Below are 23,909 nucleotides of genomic sequence, written 5' to 3' on the forward strand. Positions count from 1 at the left end.
GATCTTTAACTACGAAGGGATCCATTGGAAGAGGGATCCGATGAAGGATGGCATCTCTTGACCTGGCAGATGACAGACGTGCAAATGTCGAGTGCGCATAGAGACGTACAGAAGGGAAAGTGAGAGGGAAGCAGACCAGACTGACGACAGCAATGATTAAAAGGGTCTCAGACACTTGTCAGTCAAACTTCTAAATGGATAGTTTACTTCTAAAACTAGTAGTTCTTAATGGTTGTGTTGAGGCCCATTGTGTGTCCAGGTAAGCTTGAAAATGTGTTGCCAGTAATGTTTTTACAATAAACAACAACAACCAAAATTTCTTAAGTGTTTTTTTTTTTTAACACATAATGCTGATTTCTCATTATCCATTTTAAAAAGTGTCACTCTGGCTCATTTGAATTCCAATGTGCTTTCTAGGTGGGAGAGAAAGGCTGTAGAATAACAGGTAGCATATAAACCTCAGCCTATTTTACTTTGATCATAGCCCATAATTAGTAATAGTGCTTACTACTTCTGCTTTGGAGGGTGTGTTTTTAGTCTTCATATTTTCATAGGAGTGTTGTCTCAGTCAATATTAACAATCATATCTGTTGCCATGAGAGAAATGGTTGAAAACTGCCACCATTAGTCAAGGCCCTGTGGCTGGGGCAGCTGGGAGATAAAATACAAAGATATAGAAGCCCACAGACGTTAGATCGTGAGCAGGGATACAGAGATTTTTTTATATTGAGAAGCAATAATGACATGGTTTGAGGTCACCAAATATTTCTACTGGCACAGCAATACTGCAGCTTAGAGCATGAGAGACTGTGTTCATGGTGGGGATCTACAGGTAACAAGTCTACCTAGTGCTGTTTTTCAGCACTGGAAGCCTGTTTTGGGAATGCCTACAGGGATTTAGATGTTCCTAGTTGTCTTAAGTATTGCCTGGGATGATGGTTAAGTGGAACTGGGTAACAGATACTTTCAGGGTGAATTATCTTGGGGATAGCAGATAAGATACTCCTGATTTCTCAGACAAGGCATCTACAAAGAATTTGTTAAATACCTTTGTTTGACTGACTTTCTGAGATGTCTGTGTACAGTGTTGAGTGCTGACAATCCCAACTTCTGTACCTGCTCCTTCGATCCCTTTGCTCTAATGACTCGTTTCACAATGGATTACTGAGTTGGCCGGCAATAGGCTTCCAAGATACTTGAGCAAAGGAAATCAGGAGCCCAGGATTGAGTCACAGACCTCAAGTTTGAATAGTGGATCCTAATTCTAAGGCCCATAATCAGGTACTGAGTATCTACTCCAGATGGAGACACTCCAAGATTAGGTCAGCCAAGGTCACTATTTCCTCCTGGGTTTAGTCCTCAGTACTAGTAATCATGGGATTTTGAAACAGTTTAAGAACTTGTATAGCAGACAAAGCACTATTGTAGACTTGTGATAGAGTCAGAGTCATTCTCTATCAGCTAGCTTTAAACACTGATCTTTATTTTTTTGGATCATAAATATGTTGCACATCTACGATATTCAAACAATACAGAAATACATAATAGAAAAAATAAAATGCATCTATTATTTTTTCACATAAAAATGACCAATTTTTGGAAGACTAGGTTATATTAGTAAGTTGAGGGACTTTTATATCTTTAAAACACTAAAATGGAAGTTTTCAGGGAAGCACAAAGACATTGGATATTACATTTCAAAAGGAAGCTTTGGACCACTGTGTGAAATTTTCAAAGAAATTGCCAAAAATATTCACAGAACTCATGAAATCCCTCAAAATGGCATGTAAGCGTTGGAGATTGTATTAGTCAGTTAGATTGGGCTACAATGTGGGTGTAAATAGACTGTGAAACTCCAGGGGCTTAGACAAAGTAGTTTTCTTGCTCACACGAAGCCATGTGAGGGGTGGGTGACCCTTCGGTGCAGCTCTTCGCCTAATGCTTATTCAGGGATCCAGGTTGTTTGCATCTTGTGGTTTCACTATTTCAACATAAACCCTCCATGCTTGTCACGGCAAAAATAGAGAGAACATGGAGGACTCGCACCTGCTCCTCCAAGCTTCAGTCTGGAAGTGACTGCTTATAGCCTATTGGCCAGAATTAGCATTTTTATAGTGACTGACACAAAGCACTCAAGACAATGGTAGTGCTTACCATTACAGTTATTGGAAAACAGCTTTTTGCATGACTGGATAAAAAAAGTTCAGGTGTATTTGCCATAACTAACTACTCTAATATAGGACATTTCTATTGTTTACATTTTTTGTTATAATACATGCAGAAACACATAGTATGTCTTTATGTGAATCTTTGTCTTCATGTCTCATTATTTCCTAGATGTAGATTAGCAGAGTTAAAGTATGTGGACATTTTTAAAATTATTGATAACACATTTCCAGATTCTTTGTTAGGAATACCAAGTTAATTTATTCTATCACCAAAATTTCACTAGCTACCTTAAATAAACAATTGATTCACTGATTTGACTTTGGTGCATTCTGTACCTATTCTTTCAGAACATTCACTCACATTATTGTAATTATCAGAGTACTGACTTGCCTCTTCCATTAAGATATAAGCCATCTCAATCAAGGGGCCATAAATATTTTTTCCAACCATGTATCCCCAGCACTTAGCGTAGTGCCTTGCACATAGTTAGAACACAATAAACATTTGTTATACAGTTACAGGTGAAAAGTGGTGTTATCTTTAGTGCTTTAGTTTTTATTCTAAATACTGGTTTTTAATGTTTGTCATCTATTTCTTCTTTGAGTTACCTTCTTAGTTCCTTTAACATTTTTCTACTGATATGTTAGTGGTTTTTCTTACCAATTGGTAGACATACTTTGTCTAATAACAATATTAATCTGTTATCATATTTTGTCCAAAGTGGAGGGGCTGGGGAGGGCAGGTGGGGCAGGAGGGAGAAGGGGACTGAGGACCATTATGATTGGCATAACTGGTGTGTGTGGGAGTCACAGGGAAGACTGTAGCACAGAGAAGAGAAGTAGTGAATCTGTAGCATCTTACTATGCTGATGCACAGTATTTGCGATGGTGTTGAGGGGGGGACTTAATAATACGGATGAATGTAGAAACTACAGTGTTGTTCATGTGAAACATTCATAAGATCATATATCAAATGATAGCTTGATTTAAAAAAATAAAAAAATAAAAAGATTCTTAGCGATAGAATTCCTGGGTTTTGTCTCAGTGATATTGAAGCAAGTTGCCAAGGATGGAGTGGATACTTCACTGAGAGGAAAGCTGAACCACTACCCCTCATAAAATTCGGGCAAAATAATAAAAGAGAGAAAAGAGGATTTCTTCCCCATGATAGCTAAAAGTGGGTGGAGGAGATGGTGGAGAAACGTACTGACCATCATCAGCAAGACACAGATGAGAGGCCTCCCGAATCCTACCTCCCATCCATGAGCTCGAGGTGATAAAGGGCACATCCCTGACTGTGGTGGACTTCTCCACAAGCCTGTTGCTGGATCTGCTCTCCACTACTGGGTGTGTCAGGGGAGAGTGCGAGCCACTCCAGCGTGTCCTCACAACACTGCCCTGCTCCTGGCGCCTTCCAGCCCCTAACAAACTACCCTGCATCCGCCCATGGAGCTGACTGTCAACAATAATTCTAGGACTTGAACTGAGCAAGCCAACCAGGATAACTCTCTTCAGAAGTTCCCCAGTCATTGGGAGAGTTTGAAATCAACGCTGTAGAAGCTGGTTAGCCTTTACTCAAACGCTGTGCTAATGTTATAGACGATGGTATTCTGACCCGGAAGACGTGCATTTCCTAAGCTGTTACTGGTCTTCCTTGCCTGTTGTCAGTGAACATGATCAGTCCCTGAGGTTGTGACCCAACATTTATCTTTAATCAGACTCCTGGTCTCTCAAAGCAAAGTCCACACTCAAGCCCTTGTGGGCTGAAATGGAAAGGGCTGCTGGCTGAGTGAGAGATGAGACTTAGGAGTCACCCCCTGAGCTGGGAAGGAGGAGCAGGACAAAGACGTGGGCAGAAATTAAGGTTAATTTATCTGAGACTTATCCCTCCAAGCTAGCCTCCCAGAAAAGAGACCGGCCTCATGCAAGCCTCTCTGGAAACCAGCTAGTTCCAGCGCTAAGTCTGTTAATTTGATCAAAACCAAGGCTTGGAGCCAGATCCTAAATTACTGGAAGAGAGAGGGTGTTGGTGCTTGCTCAGCTATGAACGCTGATGTGGTCGACCCTGCCTGGGTATGCCTCCACCGCCCCTGCTGAAGCTGCACCTGCCAGGCCTGGACCTCAGTCTCCTGATCATACCAGAGAATTGGCTGGTGCTGGCCCCAAACCGCTAATGCCGACCTGGCAGGGGGGGCCTGAATGGAAGGTTCTGCTGTATCATCACGCCGCTACTACTGCCTTGGAGTCAGATCTTTCCATGGGAGGAGCTGGTGTTGCCCTAATCATGTCTTCTGAAAAGCCCTCTCTTGCCCCGGGTCTAACATCTGTTCCCGCCAGACCTCTGTGTGCTGCTGCAGAATGCATGGGCACATCTCCTACTGGCCCACTGTGTGAGAGCTTTCTCCAGTGCTCCACGGATGTGCTGGGAATGTTGCTTGTCCATTTGTCTTTATAAATGGCCACAATTCTGAAAGAAGACACAGCTACTGATTTATTTCTAGTATTTGTCAGTCCATGACTACTCCATGCCCATTATTCCAGCTATAATCTCAAGATATTTGACCTAAAGAATTAGAGGGCCAGCACCTGAGCCAATGGAAACCAGTCCACACTGTACACTAGGACCACACCGTTACCAGCAGTGGGAGCCATTAACCTGTGCTTGACTCTGGCCAGGGAGCTCGGGGTGTGGCTCTGGTTCCATATGTGCCAATGAGCTGAACACTGACCCGTACTGCACCCAGGTGCCCAGTCCCGTGACTCCGGCTTCTGCTAATGCTCATTTGCTCTATAGTTCCCTGAGGGCACTGGAGCCGTGCCCTGGACTACAGCCGGCTTGGTGGGTCCCTGACAACCTGCCCTTTGCCATCTGCTGGCTGGTACCCTGTTTTAACCTGAATGGGTACCCCTGGGATCAGGATGCTGGCACCTGCCCCTGAGCACAGCTGCCGCCTTGCTGTTGCTGTGGAGCCTCCATGTGCTTGTCTAGACCAATCAGATCAGATACGCGGAAGCTATACCATCGCCACCTCAGGGGGAACCCTACAGCCAGGTGAGTCCCCGCTGCACTCTATTAGCTACATATTCGAAGCAGTCCTAGTTTATCTGCTTCATGAAAGTTCTACCCCAGATTACAAAAGCTGCACAGATAATTTTCACTGTTGCTAGGTCCATCAAACGCTCAAAGCCAATCCCTAGAATGTGCGTCAACACTAACTCAGTCATTTCATTCATCAGTTAATAGACATGGGTTTTAGGGCCTAGGAACTGAATAAGGACACAGTGTAAAACAAATAACACAACCTAACTGAAAAATAATTTCATAGCCAAATGGAATATTTATTCCAAATCTATTTATTATGGAATATGGATGCATTTTCTCATGCTCTAGAGTGGGGCCTCTAAATGTGAGCAAGCCAAGGACCTGTGAATGCAATCTTGCAGCAGCCCCACCCTGATCACATTCTCCAAACTTAACTCTCAGCCACTAAAATGGTATGAGCCACCATGATGGCTGGGTTACTAATCATAGAATTACAAGTACTCCAATATTTGTTGAGTGAGTGAATGAATAGATGAACCAATCAATCAGTCCTACAATAGAAATATCTTCCGAGATTTCACAAAATCAGAAGGAGAGGAATACTGGGAGCTGTTTAGAGGATGCGGAGTTTCAGTTTTGCAAGACGAAAAAGTTCTGGCTACAAGGTGTACAACAGTGTGAATATATTTAACACTACTGAACTGTACACTTAGATATAGTTATGATGGTAAATTTTGTTATGTGTTCTTTTAGCCATAATGAAAACCATTTTCAAAAATCAAAATCAAACTGAATTTTAAAAATCAGAAATTAATTTATAGAAAAAGACAGAATATGCCTATGATATCTATACAAATATCCCTGGGGCTACTTTGAAATTTTCATTAAGGGAGCCCTGACTTCTTCAGCCCTTATTCTCATATGTTATTTCTTTTTTTGTGTGTGTGTGTGACTTCTTTTTCAGGGCTAGTTAATGGCAGTTTGATTATTTGATCTGTCATCGAAGGTGACAGAATTTGATGGCCCCAATTATAGAAGCAAAACAAAAAACAAATTTTATTCTGTTCAATTGGGGGAGTTCCTGTAGTAAAGAACAAAAAGGTGTTAAATTATGTTTTAGTATATAATTTTCAGAGACTTTCATAATTAGCACATCATGAAAGTAAAGGAATCCTTTGCTTGTATGTACAGAGCAGTGGATACAGCCTCTCAAGTAGCTGACTAGTTAATATTAGTTCCACCACTAACCAGGCTAAACTCTTAATCACAATTTCTTCTCCTCAAAATGAAGATAATTTTTTAAAGCTTGCAAAATAATTACATCACCTATGAAATGAGAATAATAGTCTTTAAAAGCTTAAGCAAGAATTTATCCTTTTACAAACAGAAAGACAGGACTCTACTTTTAACAAGCTAAAAGTTTAAGAAATAACTTCTCAAATTACAGTATTATCTCATCAGTGCATAACTTTACAATTACCTATGATCTCCCTATTCAAAAATAACCACTGTTAACGTGTTAGTATATTTGGTGCATACCAAATATAATTATATTTTACATTGTATTTTATATTAATTCATGTACCATGGGCATTTTCTCAAATCAATACGGCTTTGTGGTTTCCTATACAATTTAGAATAAAACCAAAGTCCTCCCCCTGGCCTGCAGGCTCCACGGTGATCTACCCCAAGCCTTCTGGCCCCACCGTGGCTCCTCTCCTTTCACTCCCCACCCTACTCACTGAACTCCAAACACACTGGCCTTTGTGCTTGTTCTTGGGCATGCTTAGCACACACCTGCCTCAGAGCCTTTGCACGTACTGTGTCCTCTCTATAGAACCCCTTCCTTCAAATATTCATAAAGCTCATTCCCTCACTTCATTCATATCTCACTTTGTAACAGGTGAACACTTCATGTAAGGGAGCAACCACACTGTCTACTCCTTTGTCCTGTTTTATTTTTCCATCATAGCCCTTACCATTACTTAATATGTTACATAGCTATCAGTGGTTAAGGCCTCTTATTTCCAGTAGATTGTAAGTGCCGTGAAAGCCAGGATTTTATCTTTCTTCACTGGTTTATCCCCTGGCACTGGGCTCTAAATAAATGTTTTTCAAATGAGTGAATTTCACTCTAACTTATAACTCCTTGACTCCACAGACCTCTGTTGTGTGGATGTTGCTTAACATATTTAAGTATTTTGAAATATTGTAAGTCGAACTGCAATGGACTTGCTTCAGTACATTCTCTTAAATACTTCTTGGGGGCTCCTTCAAGGCTAAATCAGTGCGGCAGCTTCCTAACCATTCCCCTTTCCTCATCCCCTCCTCCCACAGGGTACAGCCCAACCAGACTTAGTGACACCCCACTCCTTCCCTCACCAGGACTGTACAGAAGCTTAAGCCCGAATTCTGAATGCTGCCATGTCCCTGACTTGCCTTCCCTCTCTTAGTTCCCATCACTGCTTAGAAATACACTTTCAATTTTAAACAGGTTGCTCTTCCTATCAGTTCCTCTAATTATGCTGTGGTGTACATAGTTCCCTTTTACAGAGTGTATTCCTGTTCCTTTGCCTGCCTAAATTCTACCCATCTTCCAAGTCCCCTACCAGTCCCTACTGATTCCATCATCCCTTCCTTTAACCTAGTCTGTATGATCTCTCAGTTCTCTGAATATTTCTGATATTACTTTTATCTATCCTTCAAGATGGCCCCTGACCACCTGCTGCATTCTAGCACCTACATGCGGTAGATTACAATGTCCGATTTCCTGAAGCACAAACATCAGTTTTTCCTTATCTCAATGTCTTATGCAGTCCTGGCCACAAAATAATAAACATTTTCTAATTTAACTGTCTTGCCAAAGTTAAAACTTTTGTGGAAAATGAGACAATTTTTTGATAATTATTCACAATAAAGTATTTTCATCTCATATATTTTCTTGGCATATTATCTGTCCACTATTCTTTCCTTAAATAATTTAATTTTTACATTTCTGTTTGAAATCCTTATTGAACCACCACACAAAATATGATTCTGATGATTTTTTGCTGTTTTAGACTGGCTTGTCCTGAGATAACATTATTAAGTATGAAGTTATTTATTTTTTTGTAATAATATCTTCTATCATTATTTTATTAGTAGTAGTATTTTTTTATTTTGGTATCATTGATGTACAATTACATGAGCAACATTACGGTTACTAGACTCCCCCCATTATCAAGTCCCCACCACATACCCCATTATAGTCACTGTCCATCAGTGTAGTTATAAAATCGTGATATGGTAGCATCTGCATTACAGAGGGTTTTTTGTTTTTATATGGGGAACATGGGTGCAAAGAAAATCACGAAGTGTGCCTTTCTTTTTTCCCATTTTCCTACATGAGACATCAAGTTAAAATGAACAAATATATTGCTTTAAGAAAGGGAACAAACTGAAAACGGTGCAGCATGTGGCATTGAAGGGTCTGCGTGGGGGGTAGGGGAGGGTGCTTCTCTCCTGCTGCTGCTGCTTGGGTGCTCCAGGGCAAGCGCTCGGGCGCCCGTATGACTGCAAGGAATACTGAAGTCCAGTTCATAAATCACACGCCTTTGTTTTTTAATCTCAGTAACTTACATTCTTACACTAAAGTCTCTGGTCTTTTTCCCAATCCCCATGTATTTTCTGGCTGCCAGGGCTCTGGACCCTCCAAAGTACCCCGGATAGTCTGGCTAATGGCCACTCACCCTCTTCCTCGAAGAGAAGTCCCATGTGCAGGTGCGCCTCTGCTTCTTTCTTCCCGCCATCGATTTTTATCAGTTGAGCAATTTTAAAACATCGTTCATAGAAGTGGTTCCTTACCCACTTGTCTTCAGAATTATTGAAGCAAGAGGCCAGAGCGTACAAGTTATTATAGACATCTTCAAAGTATTCTTCAAAGAAAAAAAATCATAAACTGCATTAGCAAAATGTCTCATGGCACATCCCTTCAAAGGGCAAACTGATGTACTGGAGAGACATTTATTTTCTACTTTACTTAAGACATGATAAACTATTTTAAAAATTTTAATGCAAAAATTAAACTATTAAAGGATGTGCACATAAGAAAAGCAACAAAAATCTTTACAAAAACTTAGAACATATTAGAAATTAATATACTCTTTGGTTGAAACACGAGATTTTACATAAGGCAAAAGAGAATACTACCTACTAGCAATGGGCTCCATTTGTTTGGGAGAAATGAGTATATGGTTCATCAAATACTTTTCCCATGGTAGATTTGCAAAGTATTTAAAGATTACAGAGAAATCAATGTTTCTTAACCATGGCAAAAAGATAATGTGAATGAAGTAAGCAGGTAGGATATGCAAATAGCAAGGTATTTTCACCGAGGACAAAAGACAATCAGGAGTCTTACAGACAAAATAGTCAGAGAAAGATGAATACCAAATGATTTCACTTATGTGTGGAATCTGAAAAGCAAAACAAACAAAACAAATAGACTCATAGACACAGAATGAACTGCTGGTCACCACGCAGGTGGGGATGCGTGAAATAGGTGAAGGGGATAAAGAGGCACAAACTTCAAATTATAAAATAAATTAGTCACAGGAATGGAAGTACAGCTTAGGGAATAGTCAATAATATTGTAATATCTTTGTATGGTAACAGATGGTAACTACACTTGTGAGCATTCAGTAATTAATGTATATAATTGTCAAATCACTGTGTTGTTCATCTGAAACCAATATAATAATGTATATTAACTGTATTTCAATATATTTTTTGAATAAAAAAATTAAAATCAATTGACCATTAAAAAAAATGATCAACATGACCCTATAAACTCCATACACTTTCTAGCAATGTTTCCAGCAATACAAGTTGCCAGAAATAATAAGAGTGGATTTTTATGCTTGTTTTCTATGAGTATCTTTTTCTGCTGAAATCACAATAATCCAATCATCCTTCTCACTCAGTTATTAGTTTATTAGTGTTAGTTTATGAACCCCCCCTCTTTCTTCCTAAAGTAGCATCTGACCTATTTATACATAAAAATTGTATTTAATAAATTGTGAATCAGTCTTATAAACTCCACTACAATCAATCATAAACTTGAACAAAAATATTTGTGTATTAATAAATTGTGCCTCAATCGTGTAAACTCTGCTCTATTGTTGAATATGAACAAATCCACAATCTTTATATCTTTGGCATTTGTGCTAAAAGCACAGTTGTAAATATGTGGTAGCCTCTGGATTGCCCTTTCAAGGATTTTTTAAAGTAATCATTATTCATCAGAATTCACTGATACTAATTGTCTGCTGCAATCCACACATTCCTGAAAGGATTCTAAGTATGAAAAACATTTATACATTGCCTACCAGTGCTCCTATAAGATTACAATCAAAACATTCAGAAAGATTAAAACAAGGCTGATTACAACAAAAGGTAACTTTCAAGAACTGTACATAGTCATTCTGATGTCCCCAAAGACCTAAGTCATTCATTTACACATACTGCTTCATAATTCCATAAGAAATTAAGATATATCTCAAAATGTTTTTGCCTAAAAATTGAAGTGAAAAAGGTCTCCCTTTTTCACATTTAGTAATGAGAGTTACTACGTTTTAAAGCCTGTACCTAAAATACTTCATATCTTCCATTTAAAAAGTTATATAAGGAAATTGTAAAAAATGTATAATCCTGAAATAATTTTTCTGTGTTTCAGTAACTAAACCTTAGTAGAATAACATTTCTAACATTTTACAAACAAAATTCCTTTTTTAATTTAAGTATAGTTGATATACAATCTTATATTAGTTTCAAGTATACAATACAGTGGCTCACCAGCTACCCATGTTATTAAATCCACACCCCAACTAGTGCAGTTACTACCTGCCAACATAGGAAGATGTTACAGAAACATTGTCTATACTCTCCATGCTGCACTACCATCCCAGTGACCAACTTATATTATGACTGAGAATTTTTGTGCCCCTTTATCTCCCTCTGCCTCCCTGTTTAGTTTTTAGAATGAGTTATATAAGATGTCAAGATTCCAATTTTAAAGACTAGTTGTCAGCTAAATTATTTTTTCTATGGAAAAATAGAATGTTTTCCAGAGTTATAAGCATAAAAGCTTATATTGCTCAGAGTAATGAGAATGCTCCGACATTATCCTACTTGAGGATAACATCTCAGATCCCATCTCCATGTGGGATGGAATCTTGATTCGCTATTAACAGATTGCTGTATTTTAGAATAAGTGTGTTTGAATGTATATGGGTTTTAAGATTTAGGGTTAATGCAGGTTAACAAAAGCAAATCTGTAGATCCCTTATCCCATTTTCTGGGACTTTTTTTTAACTCAAATAATGATTTTTCCCTAATAAATCTCATGTGTGAAACATGAAAAATATTATACAAATTTTAAGAGCAAACCAATATAAGATTGTATATCAATGATACTTCAAAAAATACAAAAAAAAGATTAAAAAAGGCAAATGTTTACATGTCTTTCAACTGAAAAGCCTCTAATATTTTTGCAATAAATTAAATTTTCTATATTTCAACCAGGCAAAAGCCACTGCATTTTGAAGATGATAACCCTTCAGAAGAGTTATTCTGGGTAAGATGTTATTTTGTCCCATTTAACAAATACAACTTAGTTACCACGAACATATGATAAGCCACTTAGTAAAGAAAATGTTTCCTTTCATTACTTATACCATTTGTATGAGACATTGTCTATTATAGTTTGGACTTAGTCTATAGTTAATTTTTGGAATTGGAGAAATTTTTATTTATATGTATATTTACTTTTAATAAAAAAGCTATAAACTAAAATGTTTTCTACCTTAAAATAGACTATTTAGCATTTTAGTTTCTTTATAGTTACAAAATGCTTTAGATGAATTTCTTGTATTTATTACATTCTATTACGAATGATGTTTTTAGCTCATATTTGTGCTACTCAACTGAAAGCCTCTACTTAAAGCACTTAGTGAATATGATTAATTAAACTTGAAAAAAATGACTAATGGGTAAATTTTAACATGATCAATTCTATTTTCAGCATAAATATTACTTCAGACTTTGGGGCTGATACTAGAATGTTGGTTTTTTAAAGCAGCATTTTTTAATTTATAGCAGTTAATTTGAGAAATTCTATGTAAGTCACATTTTAAAATTCATGAAAGGACTCTATTTTTAGAGTCAATCCTGCAGTTAAATATTTTATAATACAAATAATCACCTCTTACAATTGTGTGTTCACTTGTGTTAGAATTTTTGCGTATCTCCTATTTGTAAGTCAGGTGGGAAATATGTGTTGACTCTACTATAGAGGCTGAAAGACATCTGCTACCCTTCTGATGCTGTTCTCAAAGCCCCATGAATTCTCCCTATTATAGTACTGGGTAACAAAAAGTTGCCTAGTGCCCTATTTTTCCACTGAAAAGCCTAAAATGAAATACAGTCAACGTCATTTTGCTTGAGTTTCTCTTTGAGTCCTATGGTTACTTTCACACAAAAAGTTGAATTAGAACAATTGAAGTCAAACAATTTAGAACACCAAATTTATGTGCGAAATTCTAGGAATTCCTTTTTTTCTTATATAACTGACCAAAATGATTGTATCAAATAACCAATTTCTAATATGGAACTAAGAAATACTTATGACAATTTCAATCAGAGAGTTAAATATTTTCTTCAATAATTGCAACATGGACTTTCTGAAAAATTGTAGGGTACAAAAAAAGGAAACTTATTAGAAATGTTACAGAAAAAGTTAACAATTTTATTCATAACTGTGAATTGCAGGCTTTTTATGTCTTTTCACTAATCACTAATAATAATTCTGATTGAAATCTAGGATTTACTGATAAAACCTTCAAGTTCCATTATATAAATACTAGAAACTCAGTATAATTTTCAAGTTGCAGTACTCTTTGAAAGTATTTCGTCGGTGAAAGTCAACGTTCAGATTACACAAAGAGAAAAATCTGTGGGAAGATTTATAATTAATGATATGAAAGATTTTAATACATTGGAAAGTTCTGGAGATGTTATTAGGTGCTATGCATCGTCTTCCCTGGCTTAGAATGACATCACCAGGATGCCCCTGTGTCTGAGCAGCCTTGTGATTCACAGTTCCCTGTCATTTATTCCATACAGACACTTAGTTGACTAGGCTGAGATGTGCTAAGTTGCCTTAATGTTTCAAATTCACACATGAAACAATTTGGAATCTTCCCTCGGGTTCGCTCTTCTGGCTCCTGCAGAGCTGCTGCCCACAATCCCTCCACACTCACCTTTGCGCTCAGCCGCCTCAGCCCTGGTCAGGTAGCGGTAGAAGTGATCCAGTTTATCAGGCTGCTCCTCCAGGGGTTTCTGCAACCAGAAGAGGGATCTAACGCGCGCAGCCTCCCTGTGGGCATCCCACCGCTCCATCAGAGTGAAGAGCTCGGTGAAGGACTTATGGTAACCATCCCGCAGCATGTCCACGCAGATGTTCTTCTTGTATGAGTTCCGGTGACTGGGAATAAGAAACAGACCACTCAAAGCATTATTCTAATCTTTTAAATCTGGGCAGTGTTTTTATCCTCTGATAATGAAAGGTTGAATCACACTGCCTTTTCTCTCAGTTTCTGAAAGCCCTGAAAACTATCTTTGCCTCAAACACTTATCATTGAAGAATTTCACTTTAATGAAATATGCCAGGAGCTATCTAAATACAGTAATTTTAATGCAGTTACATTATAAACATATCAGTTCCAGAGCTGAGTACCCTTTGATAGGGATAAATAAGCTAGCTGACTGATGTCACTCTGTTCAGGTTGCTGTAACAAAATATTACCAACTTAAGTAGCTTAAAAAAAACAGAAATTTATTGTTCACAGTTCTGGAGGCTGGAAATTCAAGATCAAGGCACCAGCGTGGTTGCCTTCTGGTGAGGGCCCTCATCCTGGTTCATAGCTGGCTCCTTCTCACTGTGTCCTCACAGCGTGGGGAGGCTAGGGATCTCTCTGGATCCCATTCATGAGGACTCCTCTCTAATGACCTAGGCACCTCCAAAGGGCCTCACTTACTAATACCATCTCCTTTGGGGGTTAGGACTTAAACATGTGAATTATGGGGGATATAAACATTCAGACCACAGCAACTGACAATATCCAAAAATACATGATATGCTAACCTCCCACCAAAACAAGAAGCCTGTAATAAGCCAAGCAAAAATTAAACATGTCATTTCATATAAAAAAATGCATTCTGTAGTAAATGGCTTCACTGTATGTGATAGAAGTTCATTCATTCATGCAGAAAATGATGAGATCTATTACCAAACATATTTTTAAATTACTTTCAGTTAGGATTAAGTTAATGATTTGTTAGTTTAATAATTCTCTTCTAACTTAATAAATGATATGCAAGGAGGTAAAATGACAAATGAATATTACATTTAATCATTCAACAAATAGCTATTGACTTTTCTACTAAGTGTCAAGCACTGTTGTAGACCAAATAGGTTCAATCCCCTTGTGAAGTCTGTATTCAAGTGGGAAAACACTACCAACAGGTAAGTAAACAAATAATCTCAGATGATGAAAACTGCCATATAGGAAATAAACAGGGTATGGGATAAAAACTGTGTGGTAGCTATTATTCCAAGAAATGAGCAATCAAGAGGCCAAATGGTAAGTTTTTACTAATTATTTCATTTAAAAAAAATAGGAGACAATTAAATATTTAAAACAAATAACATTAGGTGATATTGCTAGCAATAAAAATTTTAGTGTTGGATGGAAACAACCTAAAATTAGAATACCTAAGATAGAGCCCAGTTATGACCATATTTCTTCTCACACATAAAATGTATATTGATATACGCCTTGCCTCTATCACAGGATCTTTCTAAGAACAAAATGGAATTATGCGAAAATGTCTGAGAACTGTGAAACCTTGCACTACTGGCTCTCAACTTTTGGCTTGTAATTGATTCACCTAAAAACTTTAAAAAGCAAACAAAACAAAAACGCCCAGACTCCATCCACCAAGAGTAGCTTTCTCAGTGGATCAGCTTAGGTATGGAACAAAACACGTAAAGAGTGATAAAGAGGGTAGCGGTGATAGAGAAATTGGAAAAAAAAAAAAAAGGCAGGACTCAAATCATGAAGAGACCTCAAAGCCATGGTAAGAAATTTGGACCCCAAGTTAGGAGTGAGGCAGAGCCACTGAAGGGTTTGAATCGTGGACACGACTCCATGAGATGGCAATCTGAGAAAATCATCTGGAAGGAGTGTCCCAGCCGAACCAGAACCCTCCCCCATCTGGAAGCCAGTTGCAGGGCACCTATTGCTATAGGATTTATCCAGAAAGAGAACAGGGAAACCCCATTCCTGGGCCAAAGGTCAAAAGCCACCATCATGTATGAGGCCAATAATATATGAAATGGGGAAGAGAAGAGAAGTAACAGATTTTTGTTTGTTTCTGCCTTCTAGTTGAGATAAAGGAGAGTAAGGAGAAGGAGCAGTGAGGTGCTGAAAAGGGCCATGTCCTCTGTCTCCCCTCCTTTCCACTTGTCCCTACACAAGGGCATGGGAAGGCAGCAAAAGTCACTGTATAGGGTTTCTCAGCACCAGTGGACCAGAACCGGCCCTATAGTTTCCCAGAGCCCCTGAATGGTATGAGTAGAATGCCATAAAGTCTCGTGGTCTCCATGTGTGACACAAAAGTTAATGGAAAGAGAGGGCTGGTATATATGCCACAATGTCACCAGCCAAAACAAGGGGACATGTGCTAAAAAGCTATTGTATGGGCTACCCACTGGGGCCTGAAGGGGGACACCGTTATAATTCTGAGAATAAGCAGCACTGGGAAGCTCCTGAGGACTCAGGTCAGCGTATTTCCAGAGCTGAGAGAAAAGCACATCAGAGATGGAAACCTGTATAGAGCTCCAAAGGTCAGGAATATATTCAACTACAAGTAAGAGAAAACTTGGCTGACGGTGCCTTTGAAAAGTAGAGGTTTCCGTTTCTCACAGCACATGATGCCTAAGGGTAGGTAGCTACTGGCCTGGGTTCAGTGCATGGCAAGTTCAGGGCCATGCTAGTCACTGGAGGGCTGCTATAAATCTCAGTATCATGTCCACTGTCAAGGCAAGAAAAAGGGGAATGTGGGTTGGTACCAGCTGTGTGTTTCCCTATCACTAGGGAAAAGAAAGCATTCCTGCAACTCCTGGTGGATTCTCACTGTGGTGCCATTGGCCAGAACTAGGTCACAGGGCCACCCCTTGCTGCAAGGGGACTAGAAAAACAAATATCCGGCCTGTTTCGAGCACGTTGCTGCCCACCAAAAAACTGGAGTTACGTTAGTAAAGAAGGCAGCAGGAATGGTACTAGAAAGACAAATTCTGTGTCTATCACAAGGTCCTAGATAAAGATCTGAAAGTAAATGCTGACAAACCCCAAGCCCCGGAGTTGCCAGTTAAAACCAGGCAGGATGTCCAGTTAAAGTTAACTATCAGATAAACAACAAATGATTCTTTAGTATTAGTATGCTCCAAATAGTGCTTGGGACATACTTATTTATACTAAAAAAGTTTTTGTTTTTTGAAACTCAAATTGAAGTGTATATCCAGCATTTTTATTTGCTAAATCTAGCAACTTGACTCCCCTCCACCCTGCACCAGCAGTGCATTGTTTTTATACAGGAAAATAGGGTGAGGGGGACAGGTATTAAAGTCTGGAATAACCTGAGAAATCACTGAATTGGACTGGCTTTACCTGAGAGGGACAAGATTGGATTTTTACACTAGGGAGGATCAAGCCTCAGGGCCAGGAATTAAAAGTAATTGAGCGTCCTTGGGCGTGTGACTGAAATTCACGGCTGGTCCAAGAACATGACTGGGAGGAGATAGAATAGAGGGCAGGGAGAAGAGATGGGAGGCGCCGGTGGTCCTGGGAAGGAGAGGCCAAGGGGCTGAAGGAGAGGAGGGGGATGAATAGAAGCAGATGGATTCAATACGTATATAGGGGATAAAAAATAATACCTATTACTTGGTAACTGAGTGGATGTTGGGGGTGAAGGAAAGGGAGGGGCCAGATGAGAGGCTGGGTTTCGGACTGGGTAACGGGTCACAGGTAACAGGCTGAGGGGGCAACACAAAAGGATGAGCAGGTTTGGGGAAAACTTGTAAGTTTGGGTTCTAATAACTTCAGTTTGAGGAGGCTAAAGGGACATCCCAGCAGTATCCCCAAAAGGGGGCAGCTTGGGGAGCAGGAGGTCTGAGAGGACACGGGGCTGGAGATCCAGCCTTGCTCCAAACAAGCAGTGCCACCTGTGTATGTTTATGCCTTGTCTGCCAGTATGTTTTCCTGTGAATGAAGAAATCATTCTGGGACAAAACCGCAGAAAATCAGAAATAAATAAAAATCAGAAGATTGACTTTAAACAATAAAAATAAATACACGTCTGGAGGCCATCTCAGTTACAACCCCAGCTGGGGCAGATATGCAGCAGCAAATCGCTGTCTAAGCCTTATTTCCCACAGCTGGAAGGTGAGAACGCCTCGGCTGGATTTGGTTCCACTGCCGCAGGTGGCAGCATTCCAAAGTACTTCGGGAAATCACCCGCCCCACACCGGGGCTCGCCTTGGTAGGACTCGACTGCAAAGACTCCCGGGCCAAGGGCTGGGTCAGCGATTCAAATGAAGCCAACTGGCGTCTGTCCCAGGATTTTAAATCTTGAGGCAAGAAACACAAATGTGTAGAAGGTCGTTGGAGCTCTGTCAGCCTGGCAACGACATCCTGACAGCCTCAAGTAGTTCTTGCAACCTACATCCTTTCAGGGGTCTCTTGTCTTGTCCTTTTTATCTGAGCCAGGTTCTCCCTAAATTCAACTAAATTACCTAACATCCTTCCAATAAAATCATTTCGACTTCATTTAGTCAGAACAGTTTCCACTGCCTATGACCAAAGAACATGAAGGGATTCAGAAAGGCACTGGACTACAACTGTTTCCGAGATATCTTTCAACCTCAAAACATCCATGATAGAGAACTAATATCCATTTTTAAAATCTCCAATGCATTTTTAAAAAAGACTATTCTTTGCGGAAGAGATTTCAAGTAGAAATGTATTTAAAAATGCATACATACCTATGTTATTATCTGTTTTATATACCCATTCATGTGTACACACACATGCATATGTACACATCATTGTTTAAGCCTCATTAATAATACTCTAGAGCAAGAAAGAGCAAATAATCATTTATGTAACACATTCCTATTTAAGTTTTCATAGTTAATGCAAATTATTTCCAATGAAAGCAATTTTTATTAAAATGTATCATCTGAAAATAAAAATGTACGTCAATTTCCACCACTATATTTGGATTTCTCAGGACAGAGAATCATAACCAAAATTCACTTGCTTTATGGAAAGGAATTTTTAAAAATTACAAATAGAACTATAAAAATTCTCATTCACTGTGTGTTTTGTATTTTATTTGGACATAGAGTTATCAGTCTTTGGCCTCATTTACATATTAAAGCAAGTATTAGTCTAAAGTAAAATATGTTCTTTTTAAGTATCAGAAGAATATCTCCTTAACCTGAAGTCATTATACTGGGTAGAAATTGAGAATTATGGGAAGATTTATGTTAAGATTTGATATTATGAAATTTGAGAAGTCCTCCTGACAGAAAACATGCCATTCATGGAAGCAGACGTTGTGACACACACAGGTATGCTGAGCATCTATAAATGTATATCCTTAGGGAAATTTTGCCACTGCAGACACTGGATTAAGGGATGCAGCTTACGAAAAATAGATTTAGGAATGGAATTAAATGATCATGCATTTCACATGGATTTTTATTACTATAAAGGCATTCTTCAGGTGAGATTTTGTGTATTTTGCATTTACATAAAAATTTATCTAAAAAAATTCTAAGATCTTTAAACAAATCTCTAAATTTACAGAAAGTAAAACTGAAAAATCTGACAGAACTCTTCGCAGTTGAATTTGTGGTGATGCTGGGAAATGGGGAACTTTTTGATAAATGGCCATAGAGGTATTGTATCATTTTAAAATTCTGCCTTAAACCATTTTGAACAGCTACTATTTATAAAGCACTTACATTGTGTCAGACAATATGTAGACTTAATTTCCAACTCACACAATAACTCTACAAAGTACAACTTCCATTATCAAGATAAAGAAAGTATCTTCAGTGAGGTTGTGACTTGCCCAAAGCCGTAAAGCTCGTAAGTAGCGGAGATGGAATTTGCACCCCGGTTTCTCTCACTTTAAATTCTGAATTTTCCCACTTTACCACATTGCCTCTGTTACATCAAATATTGTTGACTTTTCTTGATCTCTACCTCCACACAATTTTGTTTATTGCATTGATTGTTTAGGAATGTGTCACAATTGGACAATTACAATGTAACTCCCCAATCCAAAAGCTGTTGTATTTGTCCATACTAATCCAGGTTTACACTGAACTGGGGAAAGAGATTGGTGTTATTCTGTGACTCTCCCAGAGAAACCCTCTCTTTAAAATGAGGAAGTAGACAGTTAGTAGCATTCACGGAGAGCAAACTAAATAGATTGGATTCTCACAAGGGTATAAAGTCAAATAGAAAAAACACTGAGAAAGAGGAACATATAAAAGAGTAAAAAGCACACACTTCTACAAATATGAAGAACATGAATAAATGGAATGAATATATACAACAACTTATTTCCCTGAACTTATAGGTATTTATATAGTTATTAAATGGGCTTTCAAAATCAAAATGCATCATCAGCTATTCAAATATCTGATTAATATATTTAACATACTTTTTCATGGGATGAACTGAAATACTGTATCAAGGTGAAACTTCATATTCAGTAACATATATCAAAAGCTGTTCAGTTTAAAAAATCATACTTTGAAGCAAGATCATAAAATTTTTATTTAACCTGACAAAGATAAACTCAAAAGATACATAACATATAATCAAAAGTCAAGATAATACTTTTATTCCATTAAATTAATATTCATAAGTCACTAGTGGGTTATCCATATGTCAGCTGTAACAGTATCACATTCATATTGTAGGTATAAATGTTATTGGAATCACCTACAGGATAATTGCACTGACTCTTAAATTAATACTTAAATAGCTTCAGTTTAATATAATTTCCATGTTATAAAGTGAGTCACTATTCTTACCCATACTTTTCAGTGTAGGTTAATATTACATGTAATTAGAATAGGGGAAAAATCCATTTCTTGACATACACACACTGATAAAAAAAATCGTATAAGTAATTTGGGTATGTTTTATAGTTTTCTGTGGAAAGGATATTTTTTCCCAAAAAGCTAAAACAAAGATGTAGCATTCCCTTAGTCATAACAATATATATAAAGAAAAGTTCAAAAGAAAAGATTAACTATGTTTGAAGTATATAGAACTATAATGAATACTAAAAGCATTCTAAAATTTTTACACATTTAAGTTTTTAACATTTGTTAGTCATAGTAGTTTACTGTTTAAGAACTAATACTAATTAAGAATTATACTACTATTGCCGCACATATATTTGCGTGATAACCATCGGAGAGTTGAAACTTTTAGGGCTTTTATTTTCTATGTATTTCAAAATATACCAAGAAAAAATTTCAATATGAAAATGGCTTATTTTAAGCTTAAAGGATTTCCAATGAGTTGACTGGTCTCTGGGGGCATCTACTGGAAATTTAGCAAACTGCACTCATATCATGTAAATTTGATAACTTTCATTATCCATCTTAATACAGATATTATTTTAATTGATATGCAAATAAGGTGACACTCAAAGAAGATAAATGTAAAGTTATGCATGGTATTCCATCTCATCCATCTGGTAACAGCAAAACACATAGCTGTCTATGAGATCAGTTAACAAATACTCAACTGTTAAAAATGTAAATAGGGCAGGTGGCATATCACACATTAACAGTTTTCAAACCATTCAAGTCTCATGTTTGGAAAAGGCATAAATACATCTTAGGGATAAATACACATATTTAATGAGGGATTTTTATTAATCCAAGTAAAGAGCATATAAAAGGCACTTTTAAAATTGATAGTTTCTCTAAAATTCATTTTGCATCTCAGTATATCCACCAATCATAGATAACATGAAAATCACCACTTATTTTCTCTATGACTTAATTATTTGCATGTTAATATCTCAAAAAGTAGATTTTGCTATACAAATTTCTTAAAGATACAAAGAGTCTACCTTTATTATAATTATCTTAGAATTAGACTTGAAAATTATGTTATTAATTTTTCCTAAACATTTTAGAACTGTCTTAATGAAAAGTGAACATACAATGAAGATAATGTAAACACTGCAGCTTATGTATAGTTCTAACATATATTTCAATAAACACAATAACTCTTGTAAAAATATTATTACAGTTATGACTAACCATGTAACAGGAATTTAAATATCATAGCCATTGTAACAACCTTGATTTTCTTTGTGAAATATATTGGTCATATTTGCTTTAAGAGAAAATAAAACAATTTTTTGAAGGTGGATCTATTGTGCTATACTTATATTGTATCATAATGTACTTTATATGTTGCTATATATTTACATAAAAACCTTCCTAATAAAGATTGAGATATAAACATTTTAGCTTCATTCCAAAGAAATACCATTAATGCATGTATATTAGCTTATACTGTTTCTAAAAATTTAGATTATCCAAATAAATGTTACCACCTTCAATTGTATAAATAAATAACTCATCATTATAAAAGTGTTATCAACAAATAAGAACATAAGTATTAATATTGCAGGATTTTTGTTTCAGTTTAGATTTAGACTCATTTTAGATAGCTGGACTTATTTGATAACTTAAAATAAATATATAAAATCTTCCCTTCAAGAGGTTATAGTATAGAATTTTTTGTGATTTTCTAAACAATTGGAAGTTTACTAGCTTTGATCTTTAGAGGAAACTGTTACATATGCAAGTTTTGCTCTATATTTTTGGAAAGTACAAATTTTCTTCTATTAATAAAGTTATTTAGAAAGAATAGTCAAACTTTAAACATTTCAAAAGTATAAAAACGAATTGAAAAATGTCATTTGGAAAAAACTAACTCAAGGTCAACCCTTAATTTTAAAAAATCTAATAATAATAACTAAGAAATGAAGTTTACCCCTTCTTATTTTGTAAATGGGACTATTACTAATATAATTTTTTCAAAAAAATTTTTTAAATTTAATCAGCAATGAATTCTCCAAATAGCAGAGTAAGAATTTACTTCAACACGGGTGATTTTATTTCAGATATGTGGAATATTTGAGTAGAATAAAACAAAGATTATTTTTCAGATTCAGTTATGTTAGAACTGATACTTAGCATAAAAGGCAGTAATTTTTTGTGAGATCAATAAATGTTATTAGTCAAAGGGTATTTTTGCTAGTGATTGTTACCTGATATCAGAGAAAAGTTATGGTTACTTAGCAGGTAAGTACAGAACTGCAATCCTTACAACAGCTTTAAATAATTCCCTTAATAAAATAAGGGCATTTTAAAATTTGCATGCCCTGTTAAAAATGATTTACTCAAGTGATTCCTATTCAAATATGTGAAGCACAGCAATTGTCATGAGAAAGGATAAATGATTCATTATTCAATATAAATAAAGTATTACCAAAATATGTACCCATGTAGCTGTCACACACATTTTCTTTCACTGATTTTCTCTGCTGGAAAAATCTCATACTCAACCACATTAAAAAAACTTTTCTAAGTTTAGTGGAAAGGCACTCATAGAAGGCTCCTTATATGAGGTTAATTACATGTATAATCTTTAAAATGGTCTTATTACTTGCAAACTTCCTTGAGAAACCCAAACTTTTTTTACAAAAGAATGCTTTAAGCAAAGACTAGACCTGGAAAGGCAATGAAAATGTCACTGTTTAAGAAGAATTTTCGGTGAAAGTACCACACTTGAGTACCAGTACCTTTGACTAAATGAGGCAGTCATGTAGATTCTTGTTCTTTTCTTTCAAATTACTCTGTAACTTTCAACTATAGGAAAATCAATTAAGCATAAACTGAAAAATAGTCTGAAAATGATGTTAGTTTTTGGACTGAATTATAATGCTAGAAAAAGAAATCTGAGTAAGCAATATAATTGCTATATTCTGCATCCAAATATAACAACAGACATTGAAAAAGAGGAAAAAGTAAGCTTCGCACTACATGACTACAATAGACTATAAACATGTAGACATGATCATGTAGCTCATCAACTCCATATTTTTGTCCAAATTAGTATCGACAATTTTTTATTAATATAAAAGTCCATACACTAGTCACTCTGTTTTTCAAAACATAATTCTGTGATTGCTGTCCAAATTTTTAAAAATTCATTTAGGTGATTTCATCTCACATGCTGCCATTTAAACTTTTTCTTTCAGTTCTTGATCTATTCATCTTTATGAATAAAAACACTATCAATGTTCTATATAAATTGAGTGAAATACTAAGCTTTTTATAAAAATGTACAGCTGGAAAATATAAAGACAAACTTAGTAAAAACAAGTTGCATTAAAAGGAAAACTTCAGCTCACTGTTTCTTTTTTGCTGAAGTATGTCATACATTTTATCTTTGCAAGACTTTGACGAGTTTTGCAAGTAAAATTCT

General features: G+C 36.7%; 1 protein-coding gene across 1 annotated transcript in view; it reads right to left on the minus strand.

Moving 5' to 3' along the window:
* Window positions 1–23,909, minus strand: part of TTC29 (tetratricopeptide repeat domain 29) — a 268,223-nt gene that overhangs the window by 206,906 nt on the left and 37,408 nt on the right. Inside the window, exons 5-6 of the mRNA XM_036889136.2 lie at window positions 13,509–13,732; window positions 8,940–9,125 (exon numbers count right to left, since the gene is read on the minus strand). Coding sequence (XP_036745031.2) covers window positions 8,940–9,125; window positions 13,509–13,732 — 410 coding nt within the window. The remainder of the gene's footprint in view (window positions 1–8,939; window positions 9,126–13,508; window positions 13,733–23,909) is intronic.

This window comes from Manis pentadactyla, chromosome 1 (genome assembly GCF_030020395.1).
Source record: "Manis pentadactyla isolate mManPen7 chromosome 1, mManPen7.hap1, whole genome shotgun sequence".
NCBI lineage: Eukaryota > Metazoa > Chordata > Mammalia > Pholidota > Manidae > Manis > Manis pentadactyla.